At 34.7% G+C, this 20,285-nt stretch overlaps 1 protein-coding gene across 1 annotated transcript; it reads left to right on the plus strand.

Annotated features, from left to right (window-relative positions):
* Positions 1-846: 846 nt before the first annotated feature.
* On the plus strand, positions 847-19,108 carry LOC131962622 (NACHT, LRR and PYD domains-containing protein 4-like). Its single transcript, XM_059327569.1, has 11 exons — positions 847-1,151; positions 2,786-2,845; positions 10,213-10,386; positions 10,474-10,608; positions 12,161-12,239; positions 12,383-12,581; positions 12,862-14,638; positions 15,614-15,784; positions 15,918-16,091; positions 16,679-16,725; positions 17,357-19,108. Exons 2-11 carry the CDS (start codon positions 2,814-2,816, stop codon positions 17,884-17,886), a joined length of 3,318 nt encoding a protein of 1,105 aa, XP_059183552.1. The 5' UTR covers positions 847-1,151; positions 2,786-2,813; the 3' UTR covers positions 17,887-19,108.
* Positions 19,109-20,285: the final 1,177 nt, after the last annotated feature.

Here is a 20,285-nt window from a genome sequence, read left to right on the forward strand (position 1 = left end):
TGTTATTACTATGATCTTGTGATTGTGAATGATCCTGTCATCCAACTCTGGTTTTTATTGTAGTGGGACTCGATTTTATTTGTGTCTTGTGTGTTTAGCGTAACAATTTTGGTCTTTTTGTGTATTTTTTTTGTAATTTTGTGTCATTTTTGTGTCTTTTGTTGTGTCTTTTTTGGTTATTATTGTGTCTTTTTTATTTTTGTGTATTTTTTAATCATTTTTTGTCTTCTGTGGGTTATTTTTGATCATTTTGTATTCTCATTTTGTGACTTTTTGGTCAATTTGTGTCTTTTTTGGTCATCATGTCTTTTTTTATTTAGAGATTTTGTGTCTTTGTTGTGTTTTTTTTGGTCATTTTGTCTTTTTGTCCATTGTTTTGGTCATTTGTGTCTTTTTGTGTCTTTTTTGGGGGTAATTTTGTGTATTTTTTTGGTCATTTTTTTGGTCATTTTGTCTTTTTCAGTCAAAATAAAGTTTTACCATATCTTACTTAAGTCACTTAGTCATTTATTTATCTTAATTTACACAATTTACACACAATGTTATTACTATGCCATATGTTATTACTATGATTTATGATCTCATAATAGCCATCCTTTGTTACATCCTTTTTGAGTGAAATGATCAATAAATGTCATATGTTAAGTATATATGTTATATGTATAAGTTTTTTGTGTTTCCTGCAAAACTTGAAAAAAATAATAATATAATATAATATATATATAATATAATATATAATAAAAATAAATAAATAAATAATAATAATAATAATAATAATAATAATAATAATAATAATTATTATTATTATTATTATTTTAACAGGATGACGATACATTTGTTGGATATATAGTGTGTAAAATTTTAATGTGTATCTCCACCATAGACTGTATATGATCTCCACTGCTTTTTGGCGCCACCTGCTGGTGAGAGAAAGTACATGACGATGGATTGACGTCATCAGATGGGTTCGGCATAACACGTGACCTGCCGGTAGTTTCCAGATTCAGACCGAAACAACAACTTCTCTTTCTTAAAACGTGAAGTTTTGTCTCTTTTGAAGGTTTAAAGAGTATTTTCTCTCAGGGGACGTTTTTTGGAGGACACCTAGCATCTTTAAAACCCTCCAAGCAGAGCCGGACTCTTCTCTACAGGTGTGTATCTCTCAATCTGTGTTTTCTGTCCGCTGGGTCGGCTGGTGCAACACACTGACAGATACGAAGAGAAACAGATACATTTGTTTGTTTAAAAAAATGCAAATAAATGAATACAAAATGTACCTATATAAATGTATTTTTAAAAAGAAAATTAAATAGGAGGATTAACACAAATGTTGCATCCTCCCCAATGTATTTCCCCAAATTGTAATTTATTTAACATAAATACAAAATAAATGAGTAAATACATTAAAAAATGTAAACAAATAAATTAATTGAAAAGGCAGAACTTATAGAATCTGGCAACCATTTATTGATTATTTTATCCAGAACACATAGGGCAAGTTATGGAAGTGCTCTTAACAGAAGGAAATAACTTTTATTTATTTTTTTTAATTAATTAATTAATTAATTAATTTATTTATATATATTAATTAATTAATTTTTATTTATTTATATTCCTGTCTCTGCTTATTTATTTAAGAACTTTTATTTTATTTTTTATTTATTTTTATTCCTGTCTCTGCTTATCTATTTAAGAACTTTTATTTTATTTTTATTCCTGTCTCTGCTTATTTATTTAAGAACTTTTATTTTCTTTTATTTTTAATTTAATTTAATTTAATTAATTAATTTATTACTTTTGAAGAGTGTACACATGTTTGGGTACATATATAGGTATAATCTTTTTTTTATTTTTTTTTATTTTATCTCCTACATCTCTCTACTTTTCATTTTGAGATACATAAGTTAATACAACTTAAATTACCTTTTTATTTAAACGTGTACTTGTAAATGTGTATGGTCAGGTGTCTGTAGTGACTGATATGTCTTATGTTCATAATGAGGAAAATCAATAAAAAGAGTTGGAAAAAAAGAAAAGGCAGAACTTAATAGAAAAGTAAATACATTTAATAGCATATTAATTTATTGAGCTATAGTGGTAATAGCACAGATTTTTATAATATGTTTAAATGTAGTTAAACAGGTGATTGTAAATAATGAAATGAAGAAACATGAACAGCTTTAACAATAAAATAATGAATATGGGGGGGGGGGGTATTATTTATGAATGTTATTTATTTTTATTTTTTTATTTTTTTTCATTTATATTTTCCCCCTGACTGACAGGAAAAGTCTTCCTTTGTTATTGTTAATATAAATCCTGCACTGTGAAAAAATCTGTTAAATTTACGGTAAAATACCGGCAGCTGTGGTAAAAATTACAGTGAGAGGGTTTTCTACTGTAAATTTAAATGTAAATATTGTAATTGTAATTTTGACTGAATAGTCCCTTTGTTTTTAGGGTAATTGTGTCCTAGTGAAAATATGGTATTTCTCCTTTAATTTTACATGAAAGAAACTGTGTTTTCTACAGTTCAAAAGTTTTGTACTATTCCTTGATTTATGGTAATTAAAAGCATCCACTACGGTGATATTCAATTTTTAATTAAATTAAATTTAGAAAAATGATATTCTTACAGTAAAACTGTGTATTTTCAAAAGTTTTGTACTTTTCCTTGATTTACGCTAATTAAGAGTGTCTATTATGGTGATGCAATTTTTTTTTTTTTTGTAATTTCTACAAATATTTTTTTTACAATGTAGTGTAATATTTGTTTCTCTGACAGGACTGTGGATGTGAGCTGATGAAGAGTCATGATGATGCTGCTGCTTTCATCACCGACACCGTGAGTTCTCTTTAAATTGTCACATAATTGAAATAATAACACTAATGATGCAGGTGACCACGCCCCCTCCAGAGCTCTACGATCAGCTGACCAACTGCTGTTGGAGGAGCCCAGGTCCAGATTAAAAACAAGAAGCGACAGGGTGATGATGATATACCAAGTAAAACTGGAGACAAGCTCAAATATATTTAGTATAAAATGATAGAACTGGATGTAACCCTCTTATATGTTATATTTGCCACCTTTGTTCACATTTGCAACATTTTAAATTCTTTATTGAGCATGATAGTGTTTTGAAAGTAAAAAAAAGGTTCAAAATCACTTTTCATCAATCATCTTTCAAAAGAAAGACACAAAATGACCAAAAAAATACACAAAAAGACACAAAATGACCAAAAAAAGACAAAATGACCAAAAGAAGACACACAAAAAGACACAAAAGACACAAAATGACCAAACAAAGACACAAAATGACTAAAAGAAGACACAAAATGACCAAAAAAGTACACAAAAAGACACAAAATGACCAAAGAAAGACACAAAATGACAAAAAAATGACCAAAAGAAGACACACAAAAAAGACACCAAAAAGACACAAAATTACCAAAAAAAGACACAAAATGACTAAAAAAAAGACGCAAAATGACAAAAAAAAAAGACACAAAATGACCAAAAAAAGACGAAATGACCAAAAGAAGACACACAAAAAAGACACAAAAAATACAGAAAAATACACAAAATGACCAAAAAAATACACAAAAAGACACAAAATGACTAAAAAAAGACAAAATGACCAAAAAAGACACAAAATGACCATAAAGTCACAAAATGAAAGACAAAATGACCAAAAAAAAACCCCCACAAAAGACAAAAAATGATTAAAAAAGACACAAAATAACTAAAAAGGACACAACAAAAGACAAAAAAAAACAACAACAAAATGACCAAAATTGTTAGGCTAAACACACAAGACACAAATAAAATCGAATCCCACTAGAATAAAAACCAGAGTTGATGACAGGATCACACACAATCACAAGATCACATTTATGTTGGTTTTTCTTTGTTTCTTTTTGGTTCAAAATGTTGATCCAGAAAGTCAGAATAAAAAATCAATTATTATCAGGTCATATAGGTGAGGTTGTGCTGAAAAAAATATACCAACATGGCATTTAAACATTGGTGTATACAGGGAGGATGAAAACAGTAAAGTTTTATTTTAGCTTATCTAATCTTAAGCGACCTTCGTGCTCACGTGATTTTTTCTCCAGCAACAACAACAACAACAGGTCAAAGTTTTCACTACAACATTATCTGGATGTAGTGGCACAAATATTCACGTTACCCAGAAGATAAATCCTAATTACTTTTATGATCCTTGACCTTCACTCAGGCACCATCAGCTGATATTATTAGATATTTATGGTTTATTGGATGCATTGTTGTGAAAGTTTGTGCAGGCAGTCACGTTTCCCTCATAACTAATTGTAATTACTTTAATGATGCCAGGACTTTGCCTCCAACCCCATATTTTTTCTTATTTTATTTTTTTAAATTTAAATTTAAATTAAATTTAAATTTTTATCTTTAATTTTAGTTTTTAATTTTATTTTTAAATGTTTTATTGAAAATTTTAATTTTAATTTTAATTTTCAAGTTTTTAATTTTTTTTAACTTTTTTTTTATAATTCTCTTTTTATTTACAAAGGCACATTTCCATCACATACATCAATTACAGCCATAGTCATTCAAGGACATAGGAAAGGATGGATGTAGAAAGTTTAAGTGATTTGTCCAAACTGCCCTTCTGGGGTTTTCTTTTACAGACCATTCATTTTCAAAACTCATCTTAAAACCTATTTTTATTCCTTGGCTTTCAACCACGCATGCGACTCTGCTCTTGTTTTAGTGTTTTTATGGTTTGTTTCTATTTATTGTTTTTAAAATATTTTTTAAAAAAGCAATGAAACTATTTATTTTAGCGTTTATTTCCTGTTTTATTTATTTTATTGTTCTTGTTTGCTTGTTTATGTACAGCACTTTGTTGCGGCATTGGTTGTTTTTTGAAGTGCTTTACAAATAAAGTTGAGTTGAGTTGGGAACAAAAAAGGAAAAAAACAAAAAACTCAAACAGAACCGGGGAGCGCATCACTTGAGATGATCAAAACATCTAATAAAAAAATAAAATAAATGAAGGTTCACCCAAAGCACAAGTAAATTCAAATGAAATGAGATCTGATTGGTTTTACATACTCAGTCCATTTGGTCCAGAATTTTTTTCTTTTTCAACTTTGAGGGAAAACGATATCTTCTCGATATTTCATTGTTACAGAAAAGACACAAATTTACCCAAAAAATAATCAAATTGACCACAAAATGATCAAAAAAAGACACAAAATGACCAAAAAATTACATAAAATTAAGCAAAATAGGACTCAAATTGACCACAAAATGACAAAAATGACCACAAAATGACAAAAATGACCACAAAAAAGCAAAATTGACAAAAACGACACAAAAAGACCAAAAAAAGACATAAAACAGCCCAAAAAAGAAACAAAACGGCCCAAAAAAGACACAAAATGACCAAAAAAAGACACAAAATGACCAATAAACACACAAAATGACCAGAAAAAGACACAAAATGACCAATAAAAGACACAAAATGACCAAAAAACACACAAAATGACCAGAAAAAGACACAAAATGACCAATAAAAGACACAAAATGACTAAAAAAAACACGAAATGACCAAAAAGACTAAAACACATTAACACATGAACACTTTAACACAGTGGAGACAGAGTTGACTTCCAAAATTATTTGGCGACCCCCCAGAAATCATCTCGCGACCCCAATTGGGGTCGGGACCCCAAGGTTGAGAATAGCTGCCGTAGAGGAGGCGTGGTTTACGATCGTCCAGAGCCGTTTATTGGGCGCTACAAATGTCTATCATAAGCGTCTGTACGTAGCTCTTAGCCAATCGTATCAGTTATACCAGATGACGTATGTAGAGTGACAGAAATTCAAGGAAGCATCGAGCAAGAAGACGACTGATGTTTACGTAGCCAGACTAGCCCATCCCCTTCTCTGGGACTAAAATGCTCAATTCAACGTTTTTCTGCAGCATGTTCTGACTCTGGCTGCTCTATAGTTTCAGCTCAGTCTACCGGCAGTGTTGGTGTGTGTGTGTGTGTGTGTGTCTGTGAGAGAGTGTTGCTTGCTGCTTTGCTTCTCCAGTTCTCACTTTCTGCAAGATTATTTATTTTTACGCCTTATTCCCCCCTCATGTCATTCAGCCACACACATCCACTGATTTTATGGTCAATAGACGAGCTGCTGGGGGTCTCTGGGCGGCTCTGCTGTCCCCCGGCTCGTAGCCAGATCACCACCGTTACAGCAGTGAGCACTTAAAATTAACTCTTAAAACAAGATAAATGAATAAAGTTTTTTTTATTTATCTTGGTAAGAAACAAATAATTGTCAGTGCACTCTGCTCGGGCCAGTTCATCGCTGCTTGCAGCTTTAATTTATTTTGTTTTAAGAGTTAATTTCTTATTTTAAGCGTTCAACATGCTTATTTCTAGATTTAATAATCTTCATTTAAGAAATCTTGTCAAGTGAAATTATCCGTCCATGCAGCAAGATCATTTCCTTCAGATTTAGTGTTTTTATCTTGTTTTTAGACGCACCTTTTTTGCAACGTACACTGTGCTTTCATGTTGTCACAAGTGTCAAAATGCATCTAAATGCTACTTCTTTTTCGACTTTCACTCGTCTTTTCACCACACTCCTCTCTTGTCTTAACTCCTCTCTCTCCTCTCTGCGTGTCCCCCCCCCCCCCCTCCTTCTCTTCCTGTCACTCCTCAGCTCCTTTTCAATCCTCACATGATTGTTTCACACAGCATGCACATGACACCTGTAGTCAGCGTCAGCAGCACCCACAGGTACTTTTCCTAACTAGAAAAGTAAAAAAAAAAAAAGATGAATGGCTCACGGAAGGACTTGAGCCGGCTCCCATTGTTCACTTAAAAGAGCCGGCTCTTTGAACCTTATTTTCCTCACAGATTCAACACCATAGAGAATGAGTATTATTTAGGTAAATACCCAGACCCTACATACTATGGCTATGACAATATGAGTGATATTCATGGTAAATTCATTGAAACTGCTCAGAGCGAGCTGACATGAAGGATAAACACTTTACTGTCGTTCTTTCTCACTTTTTTTCAGTACCCGCAGAGAGGAGATGAAGTATTAACTTTACATGAACACACCACGTGAAATAATTAAATTGCGTCACGCCGAAAATGTATTTGTTGTGTCTACATGTGGTTTTCAGTTTTCAGAATAAAGTGTTACACAACCAGGCCCAAATACCAGATAAATATGGAAAGAAGATTAATTGCATGATATTCACAGAACTGTTCACTGTGGATTTAAAAAAAAAAAAAAAAAAACGCATTTGGATAAGACTGTACAGTAGAATATTACATTACAAACTTCCGGGTCATGTAAACCCGACCGATTAAATATTAAAATCAAATTCAGTTCTTGTGCCCATTTTTCCATTTGGTATTTTTGATCTGAGCCTAATATTGAAATATCTTTTCGTTTTTTGTGTTATAATAAAAAACAAATAACAAAATAACCAGTCAATTTTTCATTATTTGATTTTTGATTGCCAAATGAAAATGGAAAGAACGAATGATACACGGATTTACAGAGATTCGGTCACATACATTTGATTTGTGGAAAGTTGAAATGCCTCGTTATTGTGACAATGATGTTGAAGTGTTGCGCAAGGCATGCACTATATACAGACATACTGTCCTGCAGTGCTCTCAGCTAGACCTGTCTGTAATCACACTTTAGCATCTAGCTGCATAGGGGTGTTCAAAACATTGTTTAGCCAAAAACACACTAGCTCTGACGTACCATGGAGTGTACATTGAGCAGATGTGTCGATGAAGTGGCTCGAATATGTGGCACACACTGAAAACAGCTTGATAAAACATGCACTCAGGGTTGGTGGCCATCTGGCATACTGGGCAATTGCTCCTTCAGGGAGTTAGGAGAGAAAGGTGGAGAGATGGCAGCACCGGCAACATGCGGGTAAGAAGTGATACATGGTTCTCTGCCTGGCTTCATATCATGAATTCAGGTTATTAACTTTATTTTGTTAGCTTGCTAACTTGCTAACTTTTTGAACACAGCATGTGTAGTTTACTTGCTACATTATCAGTGTATAGACGGTGTCTTGTGTACAAACAGTACTGGGTGTGCCTGCAGCCAGAGGGCAAAAACATATGAAGGGTGTTTCCACTACGGCCCAATACCTGGAATGTGACTGCAGCTGGGAGAGACTGTGCCGCCCCGCGGCTCATTAAGAAAAGTGAGAACGAGTCTCCAATAACACCAGAAAAAGTCGCTGGATTTGTCGCCAGTCACTTTTTTGAAAAATAGTTGCTAAGGGGATCTGAAAAGTCGCTAAATATAGCAACAAAGCATAATCACTTAGCGACAGTTTTCGACCATGACGTCACATAAGCGACGGATTAAACACGGGAGACTCAACTGTGGTCGCCGTCGCTAACTGTGCACAACGTCAGCAGCTGATCATAAAGAAAGCAGCATGGCTAATTATGCACAGCGTCTCCACTGATCATAAACATAGTGATCGTGAATTAACCGACATTGCTAACTGTGCACAGTGTCCGGTGCTTGTTGTAAACAAACAGAGATCGCTGAGTGAACACCTCCTGCAGCAGCAGCACATGCACACTGTACTGCTACAGAGCTAACTGTTAGCCTGTTAGCAATTTGCAGACTGGACGCTAAGGGATTAACATCCCCTCTGGCTCTGCAGCTGGGAGAGACTGCTGCAGGAGGACTGTGCCGCTTCGACTTGTTCTTACTCTTCTTAACGAGCTGCGGGCGCTGGCGGCTCGTTAAGAAGAGTAAGAAGGAGTCTCCAATAATACTAGAAAAAGTCGCTGGAGTTATCAGTTGTGGTGGGCTGGTCGGTGCAAAACTGCCAGGGCCGATTGTTTTGTCCCAGTCCAGCCCTGGGTGGTGAAGAGTGTGTTGGACCATACTTTGTATGCTCCATGGTATGTGAGAGCCAGTGTGTCTTCAGGTAAAAACAGTGTTCTGAACACCCCCATGCAGCTAGATGCTAAAGTTGTGATTACAAACAGGACTAGCTGAGAGCAATGTAGTTTTAGTTTTCTGAGTAAGTTAGTGTAGTATTGCTTACAATTCAAATCAAGTACCTATATCAATTCATACTTTTTGCTTCAATAGCAGCACTGACCTATAATTATTTGCTATTTAACCCTAACCCAAGACAAAATGTTATTTCATTGTTATGTGTTGTGAGAGCACACACCACTTCTCCACCGCTACTACATTCTTTCTCAATGAAGGGGTGAAAATGTATTATTTTGTCCTATTGTCTGAATATTTCTGCTTACTGGGATCCCTCAACAGTCTGTGAGCTGCATAAATTGGGTATGACTGGAAAGCTGAGACTTCATTGAGCCCAATTTTATTCATGTGTGTTGATGTTAGTGAGTGAAACTTGAGCTCAGTGTATAAAATGAGCTGCTGTGACCTCTAGAATAATCACAACCATAAACTAGAGACCTAGAGCATTCACAGGATGGATGGCTTTACAGTATTGACAATATTAAGGGGGTTGCTCAACAGGAAACACAAGTGCTAGCCATACAATTGCCCAAAATACAGAAATCTACAAAATGTCAAAAGCATGGATTTTTATCTGGTGTTCCTCTAGGTCTAGGTGTTTTGATGCAGTTGCCCAGCAACCCATTTTTTCCTGCCAATTAATTAGTCCCTTGAGTACTTGGTCTGTGTTGTTCAGTTGTCTGCTTTAGTTGTTGTTCCTTTGTTATCGCATCAGGATCCACTGTTTAGTTTAGCTTGGTTTGGTCCAGTGTTTGACATCTGTATGTTCTGGATTAACTCGTGTTTCCTGCTTGTGTATGGACTCGAACCCGTGAGTTGGTTTTGTCATGACGTCATTGAACTGTACTGTACCTGTAAACACTGTCAAGGTGTTTTACTTTGGGCTCTACTTTCCACTATTCTCACAGTTTTTACAAACTAAATTGGTCGATTAATGGAGGAAGTAATCAGCTGATTCATCCAGGATATAAAATACTCAATAATTAATAGTTTGAAATGAGCTTGCTTTATTGTAACAAAGTACTTTTACTGTGTGGTATTAGTAGTTTACTGCAGTAAAGAATCTGAATGCTTCTTCCACTCCTAAACCACTAAAAACCACCAAACCTTTTCTGATTTAAATACTAAAATGTGAACACCCTTCTCTGGTCTACCAGGTTCTATGAAAAACCAGACTCTTCTGGACCTGGACCTCCACTTGGACCTGACCATGGACTTGGAACTTACCCAGACCCTGACCCTGACCCTGGATCCAGTTGTGTGTCATTCAGCAGTGACCAGTCAAAGGGTGAACCTCTTCATTTCAAAGATGGATTATTTCATGAGTCGAGGTGAGCTGTTAGTAATACTATTCATATTTTCACTGGGTATATTAAATCCTGATTCAAATCTTAGTCCTTTAATATTAGGTTCCCCAGGATCCATCAGAGACAAGATTCCCTTGATTCTGGATCTGAACCTGGATCTGAATTAACCTGTGTGTCCTTGAAGAGTACCCAGTCAAAGGGGGAACCTCTAATGTTTAAAGATGGACTCCTACCTCTTAAACAGAGGTGAGCTCTTTAATTTAATGTTCATACATTTTCTTCTCTTACCGAAAAACAAAATATGTTAAAAAAATGGAAGCGTACACATTTATATATAGACTAAAAGTGTATATTTATATCATACTTAAAGTATACATTTATATAAAGAATAAAAGTGTACATATATAGAAAGACTAAAAGTGCACATTTATATATAGACTAAAAGTATACATTTATATATAGACTGAAAGTATACAATTATATAGACTAAAAGTACACGTTTATATATAGACAAAGTATACATTTATATAGACTAAAAGTATACATTTATATAGACTAGAAGTATACATTTATATATAGACTAAAAGTACACATTTATATATAGACAAAGTATACATTTATATAGACTAAAAGTATACATTTATGTTTAGACAAAGTATACATTTATGAGACTAAAAGTATACATTTTTATAGACTAAAAGTATACATTTATATATAGACAAAGTATACATTTATATAGACTAAAAGCATACATTTATATAGACTAAAAGTATACATTTATATATAGACTAAAAGTGTACATTTATATAGACTAAAAGTGTACATTTATATAAAGACTAAAAATGTACATTTACATAAAGACTAAAAGTGTACATTCATATATAAAGTATACATTTAGAAGACTAAAAGTATACATTTATATATAGATTAAATGTATACATTTATATAGACTCAAAGTCTACATTTATATAGACTAAAAGTATAAATTTATTTATAGACTAAAAGTCTACATTTATATAGACTAAAAGTATACATTTATATATAGACTAAAAGTGTACATTTATATAAAGACTAAAAATGTACATTTACATAAAGACTAAAAGTGTACATTCATATATAAAGTATACATTTATAAGACTAAAAGTATACTTTTCTATGTAGACTAAAAGTATACATTTATATAGACTAAAAGTATGCATTGATATAGACTAAAAGTATACATTTATATAAAAGTGTATATTTATATAGACTAAAAGTGTCCATTTATATAACGACTAAAAATGTACATTTACATAAAGGCTAAAAGTGTTCATTCATATATAAAGTATACATTTATAAGACTAAAAGTATACATTTATATATAGACTAAAACTATACGTTAATTTATAGACAAAGTATACATTTATATAGACTAAAAGTATACATTAATATTTAGACTAAAAGTGTACATTGATATATAGAATAAAAGTATACATTTATATATAGACTAAAAGTATACATTTATATTTAGACTAAAAGTTTACATTGATTTATAGAATAAAAGTATAGACTAAAAGTTTACATTTATGTATAGACAAAGTATACATTTATAAAGACTAAAAGTATACATTTATATAGACTAAAAGTACATTTACACAAAGACTAAATGTGTGCTTTTAGATAAATATTAAAAGTGTACATTTAAAAAATTAAGACAATTAAGCACATTCATTATAATGAGACTAAGAGTGCACATAAAGCTTGAGATTACCGTTCATATTGCTATAATGTGATTTAATTCTTCATGATTCCTCTTCAGAGTGGACCAGGAGAGCTCAGAGGTTCTCAGTGCTCAGTCTGCCCAGCAGGATCAAACACACCTGGACTCCATATTTATGGTCTGTACTTCTTTTACATCTTTCCTGTTCCCAATCATTCCATGTTGCGCTTATTAGACCAGTGGATTGTCAGTTTGTCCAACATGATGTTTGGTTCCATGATTCTGGTTTGATTGTGTCCTTCCTGTAATAATCTGTTCCAGCTACTGGAGGAGAACATCATCACCTTTGTGAAGAACGAGCTGAAGAATATCCAAAAGGTTCTGAGTTCAGATTACCCAGAGAGCCCAGAGAGTCAGAAGGAGGATGAGGAGCAGAGGAGCAGGGAGGCTTTTTTGAACATCACACTGATCTTTTTACGGAGAATGAAGCAGGAGGATCTGGCTGCCCGTCTGCAGAGCAGTAAGAGGATTTCTTGATTTTACATCTTGGCAAAAGTTTGGTGTCTAATTTTAAATGGGTACTACCGTCAGCCTTTAAGGTGGGTGCAAGTTAGTCTTGGTTGGTTTATGTTTCTTCATTGCGCCACACCTTTCAGACATTTCATCTGGAATATAGCCCCGACCCAACCCTGGCCACTGTCCCCGCCAGTAATAAATTAATATAATAATAAATTAACTTGGAAATAAATTGGTTCACATTACCTCGAGAGCATGCTGAATGATATTCCTTGTTATTTCAGAATCTCCTTTCATGTGCCAGTTTAACCTCAAATCCAACCTGCAGAAGAAGTTCCAGTGTGTGTTTGAGGGGTTTGCTAAAGCAGGAAACCCGACCCCTCTGAATCAGATCTACACTGAGCTCTACATCACAGAGGGAGGGACTGCAGGGGTCAATGATGAACATGAGGTCAGACAGATTGAAACAGCATCCAGGAAACCAGACAGACCAGAAATAACAATCAGACAAGAAGACATCTTTAAAGCCTCAACTGGAAGAGATGAACCAATCAGAACAGTGCTGACAAAGGGAGTGGCTGGCATTGGGAAAACGGTCTTAACACAGAAGTTCACTCTGGACTGGGCTGAAGACAAAACCAACCAGGACATCCACTTCACATTTCCATTAACTTTCAGAGAGCTGAATATGCTGAAAGAGAAAAAGTTCAGCTTGGTGCAACTTGTTCATCACTTCTTTCCTGAAACCAAAGAAGCAGCAATCTGCAGGTTTGAAGACTTCCATGTCGTGTTCATCTTTGACGGTCTGGATGAGTGTCGGCTTCCTCTGGACTTCCACAACACTGAGATCCTGACTGATGTCACAGAGTCCACCTCAGTGGATGTGCTGTTGACAAACCTTATCAGGGGGAAACTGCTTCCCTCTGCTCGCCTCTGGATAACCACACGACCTGCCGCGGCCAATCAAATCCCTGCTGAGTGTGTTGACACAGTGACAGAAGTCAGAGGGTTCACTGACCCACAGAAGGAGGACTACTTCAGGAAGAGATTCACAGATGAGGAGCAGTCCGGCAGAATCATCTCCCACATCAAGACATCACGAAGCCTCCACATCATGTGCCACATCCCAGTCTTCTGCTGGATCTCTGCTACAGTTCTGGAGGATCTGTTGAAAACAAGTGAAGGAGAGCTGCCCAAGACCCTGACTGAGATGTACATCTACTTTCTGGTGGTTCAGTCCAAACTGAAGAACGTCAAGTATGATGGAGGAGCTGAGACGGATCCACACTGGAGTCCAGAGAGCAGGAAGATGATTGAGTCTCTCGGAAAACTGGCTTTTGATCAGCTGCAAAAAGGAAACCTGATCTTCTATGACTCAGACCTGACAGAGTGTGGCATCGATATCAGAGCAGCCTCAATGTACTCAGGAGTGTTCACACAGGTCTTCAGAGAGGAGAGAGGACTGTACCAGGACAGGGTGTTCTGCTTCGTCCATCTGAGTGTTCAGGAGTTTCTGGCTGCTCTTCATGTCCACCTGACCTTCATCAAGTCTAGAGTCAATCTGATGGCAAAAGAACAAACGACGTCCAAGGAATATACAGAGACTCATCTCTACCAGAGTGCTGTGGACAAGGCCTTGCAGAGTCCAAACGGACACCTGGACTTATTCCTCCGCTTCCTCCTGGGTCTTTCTCTGCAGACCAATCAGACTCTCCTACGAGGTCTGCTGACACAGACAGGAAGTAGCTCAGAGACCAACCAGAAAACAGTCCAGTACATCAAGAAGAAGGTTGAAGAGGACCTGTCTCCAGAACGAAGCATCAACCTGTTCCACTGTCTGAATGAACTGAATGATCGCTCTCTAGTGAAGGAGATTCAACAGTACCTGAGATCGGGGAGCCTCGCTACGGACAAACTGTCTCCTGCTCAGTGGTCCGCACTGGTCTTCATCTTACTGTCGTCAGAAACAGATCTGGACGTGTTTGACCTGAAGAAATACTCTGCTTCAGAGGAGGGCCTTCTGAGGCTGCTGCCAGTGGTCAAAGCCTCCAACAAAGCTCTGTGAGTTTGTAGACGTTCAGTTCCTGTCAGAGTGCTTTTAATGTGCCATTATTGATTCAAAACGAAAGACTTCTTGCCTTGCATAAGCATATGGACTCTCCAATATTCAGCCTCTATCAGGAAAGATTTACTGCTACTTTCTGGGGAAAAACAACCCCCCCAAAAACATCTCTGAAGCCAGTCAGAGTTTAAGGCAAAAAGAGTTTATTCTCAAACAAGAATAGGACCGAGTTTATTATTCAATAATATAACTCTAATCTCCACCCACTGTCTGGTGAGCTCTCCTTATTTTCCAAAATTATCACTTTCTCCCTTGTTACAATCAAACAACCAAACTTTATTTGTATAGCACTTTTCATAAAAAGAAAATATTTAAAATGGTTTAAGTAAAAGACAAATTAAAAAGATAAGTCTTAAGTTTGCTCTTAAACATCTGAAGCATCTCTGATCCCCTCAGGTCTTCAGGGAGAGAGAGAGGACAAAGAGACCAAAACGATTACAAAGAGACATCAAATGACCAAAAAGACAAATAAAATGACCGATATGCAAACATTTTTTTTTTTAAAAGACACCTTATGATGACCAGGAGCCACAAAACAACTGCAAAGAGACAAAACGATTGCAAAGGGACATAAAATTACAAAATTTAAATTTTTTGTTCCGAAGATTCAACTTGTGTATACTTTTTTTTTTTTTTTGAGTAAACTTTTTGCCTTTTTTTTTAATCCAAAAAATGACCTCCAAAAGGACAAAATGACCATGAAGAGACACAAAATGATTACAGTAATCAAAGACTAATTATTATAATAATTAATAATTGGAGTCTGGAGTCTAAAGAAAAATAACATTTTGCATCTGTGTATATATTGGTATCAAATGAAATAACTGGATATATCCTGGATTCCTATTTATTTGTCGTACAGGATTATTATATAACAATTTATTCTCTTTTTCGGTTCATCATTGTCTGTGCAGGCTGAGCGGCTGTAACCTGTCAGAGAAGAGCTGTGAAGCTCTGTCTTGTGTCCTCAGCTCCAAATCCAGCCTGAGAGAGCTGGACCTGAGTAACAATGACCTGCAGGATTCAGGAGTTAAGATACTCTCCACTGGTTTGAAGAGTCCACATTGTACTCTGGAAACTCTCAGGTCAGATCAATTGTCTCAGTTTTTTCCTCCCTTGTGTTGCTTCATTTAGTAACATGTTGAAATCGGACTTCTGGTCAAACGATATGCTGATGATATGTTTCTTTATATTTGATATCTTTCTATGTGATTGCAGGCTGTCAGGCTGTCTGATCTTAGAGGAAGGCTGTGCTTCTCTGGCCTCAGCTCTGAGCTCCAACCCCTCCCACCTGAGAGAGCTGGACCTGAGCTACAACCACCCAGGAGACTCAGGAGAGAAGCTGCTGTTGGCTGGACGGGATGATCCACAAACCAGACTGAACACTCTCAGGTACACCGTAAAAAAAACAAGTTATTGTCCAGAAAATTACTCTAATATAAAGAAATAATATAATGAGTCATTTTAGATTTTTCATACAGTTTCATACAGTATTATTCAATTGTTTATTGGTCTTAAATGTTAAATTACAAGTAATTCTATGTAAAAACAAAAAAACACATAATGTTGCTGAAGGTAAAATTAATCATTTAATTTTTCATAGTAAAACTTTAAATATAATCTAAAAGAAAGTGTTGGTAAATGGTAACTTTTGCTGCCAGACTTTAAAAAAAATGTTTTATATATCTGCATATATTATTTATTTTTTTATATAAAGATATTTACTGTATATTATCCAGGTTTTTTTACGATGTGTAAAATAACAACATCATTTTTTTTTTTACAGTAAATGTATTTAAAAATATTTACCATAATATAAGACAAATGAAAGGTAACAAATCATCACATTTGAGAACTAAAGAAATATAAAAAGTTCACATTTTGTGCTTGGAAAATGACCTCAACCATAATAGTTGCCAATTATTTTTTTGTTGATTGAATAATTGTTTATTTGACTCATTACTGAAACCTTGTTTCAGATTGGAGCGCGGTGGAATCGAGTGGTTGAAACCAGGTTTGAGGAAGTGTAAGTTTGCAAAACAATTAATATTTTTTAATAATATGATCCCCAAAGGCTTTTTATCATTGACATTTTGTGTCTCTGTAGTTATTTTGTCTCTTTGTAGTCGGTGTCTTTTTAGGGTAATTTTATGTCTCTTTGTAGTTATTTTGTATTTATTTTTTGTCTCTTTGAAGTTGTTTTGTCTCTTTGTAGTCGGTGTCTTTTTAGGGTAATTTTATGTCTCTTTGTAGTTATTTTGTAGTTATTTTTTGTCTCTTTGTAGTTATTTTGTAGTTATTTTGTCTCTTTGTAGTCGGTGTCTTTTTAGGGTCATTTTATGTCTCTTTGTAGTTATTTTGTGTCTGTTTGTAGTTATTTTGTGTCTTTTTGTAGTTATTTTGTAGTTATTTTGTCTCTTTGTAGTCTGTGTCTTTTTAGGGTCATTTTATGTCTCTTTGTAGTTATTTTGTGTCTCTTTGTAGTTATTTTGTAGTTATTTCGCGTCTTTTTGTAGTCATTTTGTCTTTTTGTAGCTGTTTTGTGTCTCTTTGTAAACATTTTATGTCTCTGTCTAGTCATCAGTCAGTTTTCACTTGTATTTTTGTACTATTTAGTCAGTAATAATGAAACGTCTCTCTGTGTTTCCGTCCCTCAGACTCGTGTGAACTCACTTTGGACCCGAACACAGCTCACAGATTCCTCCAGCTGTCTGAGAACAACAGGAAGGTGACGGATCTGAGAAAGGAGCAGCCGTACCCGGACCACCCGGAGCGGTTCAACTACTGGCCTCAGGTGCTGTGTGAGCCAGGTGTGAGCAGGCGCTGTTACTGGGAGGTGGAGTGGAGCGGGAAAGTGTACATTGCGGTGAGCTACAAGGGAATCCGACGGAGCGGAGACAGTGACGCCTCCAAGTTCGGAGGGAATGAGCAGTCCTGGTGTCTGACCTGCACTGACGGAGGCTTCAACGCCTGGCACAACAACAGCGGGACACTCATCCCCGCCGCCGTCTCTCACAGGGTCGCCGTGTATGTGGACTATCCTGGCGGCAGTTTGTCCTTCTACAGCGTGTCCTCTGACACACTGATCCACCTCCACACCTTCTACACCACCTTCACTGAACCAGTTTACCCCGGGTTTGGCTACGGGGTGAAGCTGAACGCCTATGCATTTCTGTGCACGCTGTAGACTAGCAGGGTACAAAGTTCTTTATTTTGACTTTCTTTTGTTGTCTTTTTGTCCTTTCTTGAGGTTTTATGTCTCTTTGGAGTCCTTTTGTGTCTCTTTTTGGTCATTTAATGTCCCTTTGTTGTCATTTTGTGTTTCTTTGACTTCAACTCTTGACTATGTCTCATTACAGTGAGACATAAAACCTCCAAAAAGCACAATATGACATTTTGTGTGTTTTTTTTTGTTGACATTTTGTATGTCTTTTAGGATTTTTTTGTCTCTTTGTTGTGATTTTGTGTCTTTCTCTTGCATTTTGCCTGTCTTTTAGTTAATTTTATCTCTCTTTGCGGTTATTTTGTGTTTCTTTTGTTGTTGTTTTTTTTACATTTTGCATGTCTTTTTGGTTATTTTATATCTCATTGTAGTCGTTCTGGAGTCAAAGAGACACAAAACGATAACGATGAGACATGAAACCTCCAAACAGCACAAAATTACTCCATATTGTGTTTTTTGTTAATGTCAGAAACCAGCTGGAGAAGTTTCACAGTGAAATCTGTAGATTCTTCACTTAAACAGAACAAGCTGCTTATTGCATTCACATGTTTACATATTTATATTCTTCTGGTATCTCTGTATGTTTGCTAACTCAGATAATCTCACTCAGGAGATTAAATTGTTACTGCAGCTGAAGAGTTCAAAAGAAAAAAAAGAAAGAAAAAAAATACAAATAAAATAAAGTAACAATAGATAAGATAAATATATCAATATAGTCACACTTGATACAATGTATTTATGTTTTATATTCACTGTGTTATAAAAGTATCAAATGATGATCATGAAATAAATCCTGAAATTAAAGAACAAAGCAATCAAAATGTTTTAAAGTACATATAAATATTTAGTAATTTGTCATATAAATAATCAAATAAAAAACTAAAGTTAGATTAAATTACATTAAATTTAAATTTAATATATTTGTATTTAAATATATATTTGTTTTGAAATTAATATTCATTTATTTAAAAGTATTTACTTTGTGACGTGTGTTTGTTTACTTAAATGTGTAAAAAAGAAATAAATATATTTGTTGTAAAATGTAATTTATTTGAAAATGAATGTAAATGTATAAAATAATAATTTTTGAGCTCTTTGAGCTGCATGTAAGTTGAATTTCTTCTGTTACGCATGGCTACCTTTATATTTACTATGAAAAATTAAAACTTGTTTCATAATATTCAAACAGATTGTGTATGAGATTTCCTTTAAATGGATGAACAGGTTTGTCTCCATCTGGTGGAGAGACTAAATTATATATTTATGTTTTTACCTTTATATTAATTTTTTTTTTTCCCACAATATTTTTATTTTATTTTCAGTTTATAACACTTTGACATACAGCTTTTACATTCATGTATCATCATTCAACTTCCATATTTTCAAATAGCTGCATTTACATAGACAGAAAAATAAAAACAAACAAAACATAACACTTCGAACAGGTATGCTCCTCCTGTTAAAGAAAATGGTAATCTATATACAATTGAGTATCGTTTGTAATTAGTGTGAATTAAAATACATATATAGAAAAGCAATATGAATCTGACAAGACTGGAATCTGCATTGTCCACGAAGACTAGTTATCCACTTCTTCATCCGTTAAATCTAAGTCTTTAATGTAGTTAATGAAAGGGCTCCATATGTCCTCAAATACATGCCGTTTAGCCTTTAATATGTAAGTTATTCTCTCTAAAGGAAGGCTTGCTAACATCTGTCTTATCCATTGAGTTGTACTTGGTTTATAAATCTTTATCCACAATAATGCAACACATTTCTTAGCATAAAGCAAGCTGAGGTCTATAAATGTCCGCTCACTCCTACTGTAGTTATGTTTCTCTGGGTATAAGCCAAACAAAAAAAGTTTAGGGTCCAGTAGAATTTGTTTTGAAATAATCTTCTCGACTATAGCTCTTACCTCTTCCCAGAATATTTTAATCTTTCTGCATTGCCAAATGCAGTGAAACAAAGTTCCTCTGGATTCCATACATTTCGTGCATACATCTGGTATATTTTTATTATATCTATTTAAATCCATCGGTGTCACATATGTCCGCATTAACCATTTGTACTGTATAAGTTTAAGATGTGTACTTATGGACATAGTGTGAGCCTTAGCACAGGCTGCTTCCCAATCCTCATCCGAAATTTCTAACTGCAAGTCTTCCTTCCATGCATTCAATTTATACTGTGCGTTTTCTGATGAATAAGATGTCAGCAACCTGTAAATTTCTGATATGATACCCTTTTTTAAACTGTTCTTTATCATAATTTTCTCCAAGGATGAATGTGGGGGTCTAGTAAGTGAATTATTTTGATTTACTTTAACAAAGCTTCTAAGCTGAAGGTATTTGAAAAAATGT

This window comes from Centropristis striata, chromosome 24 (assembly GCF_030273125.1).
Source record: "Centropristis striata isolate RG_2023a ecotype Rhode Island chromosome 24, C.striata_1.0, whole genome shotgun sequence".
Taxonomy (NCBI): domain Eukaryota; kingdom Metazoa; phylum Chordata; class Actinopteri; order Perciformes; family Serranidae; genus Centropristis; species Centropristis striata.

Excerpts from the sequence above, each read along its gene's own strand:
- LOC131962622 (XM_059327569.1), top strand. The coding sequence starts at position 2,814 with ATGATGATGCTGCTGCTTTCATCACCGACACC. Across the intron at positions 12,582-12,861 it reads GGCTGCCCGTCTGCAGAGCA|AATCTCCTTTCATGTGCCAG; the intron begins GTAAGAGGATTT and ends TTGTTATTTCAG. Across the intron at positions 14,639-15,613 it reads AAAGCCTCCAACAAAGCTCT|GCTGAGCGGCTGTAACCTGT; the intron begins GTGAGTTTGTAG and ends TTGTCTGTGCAG.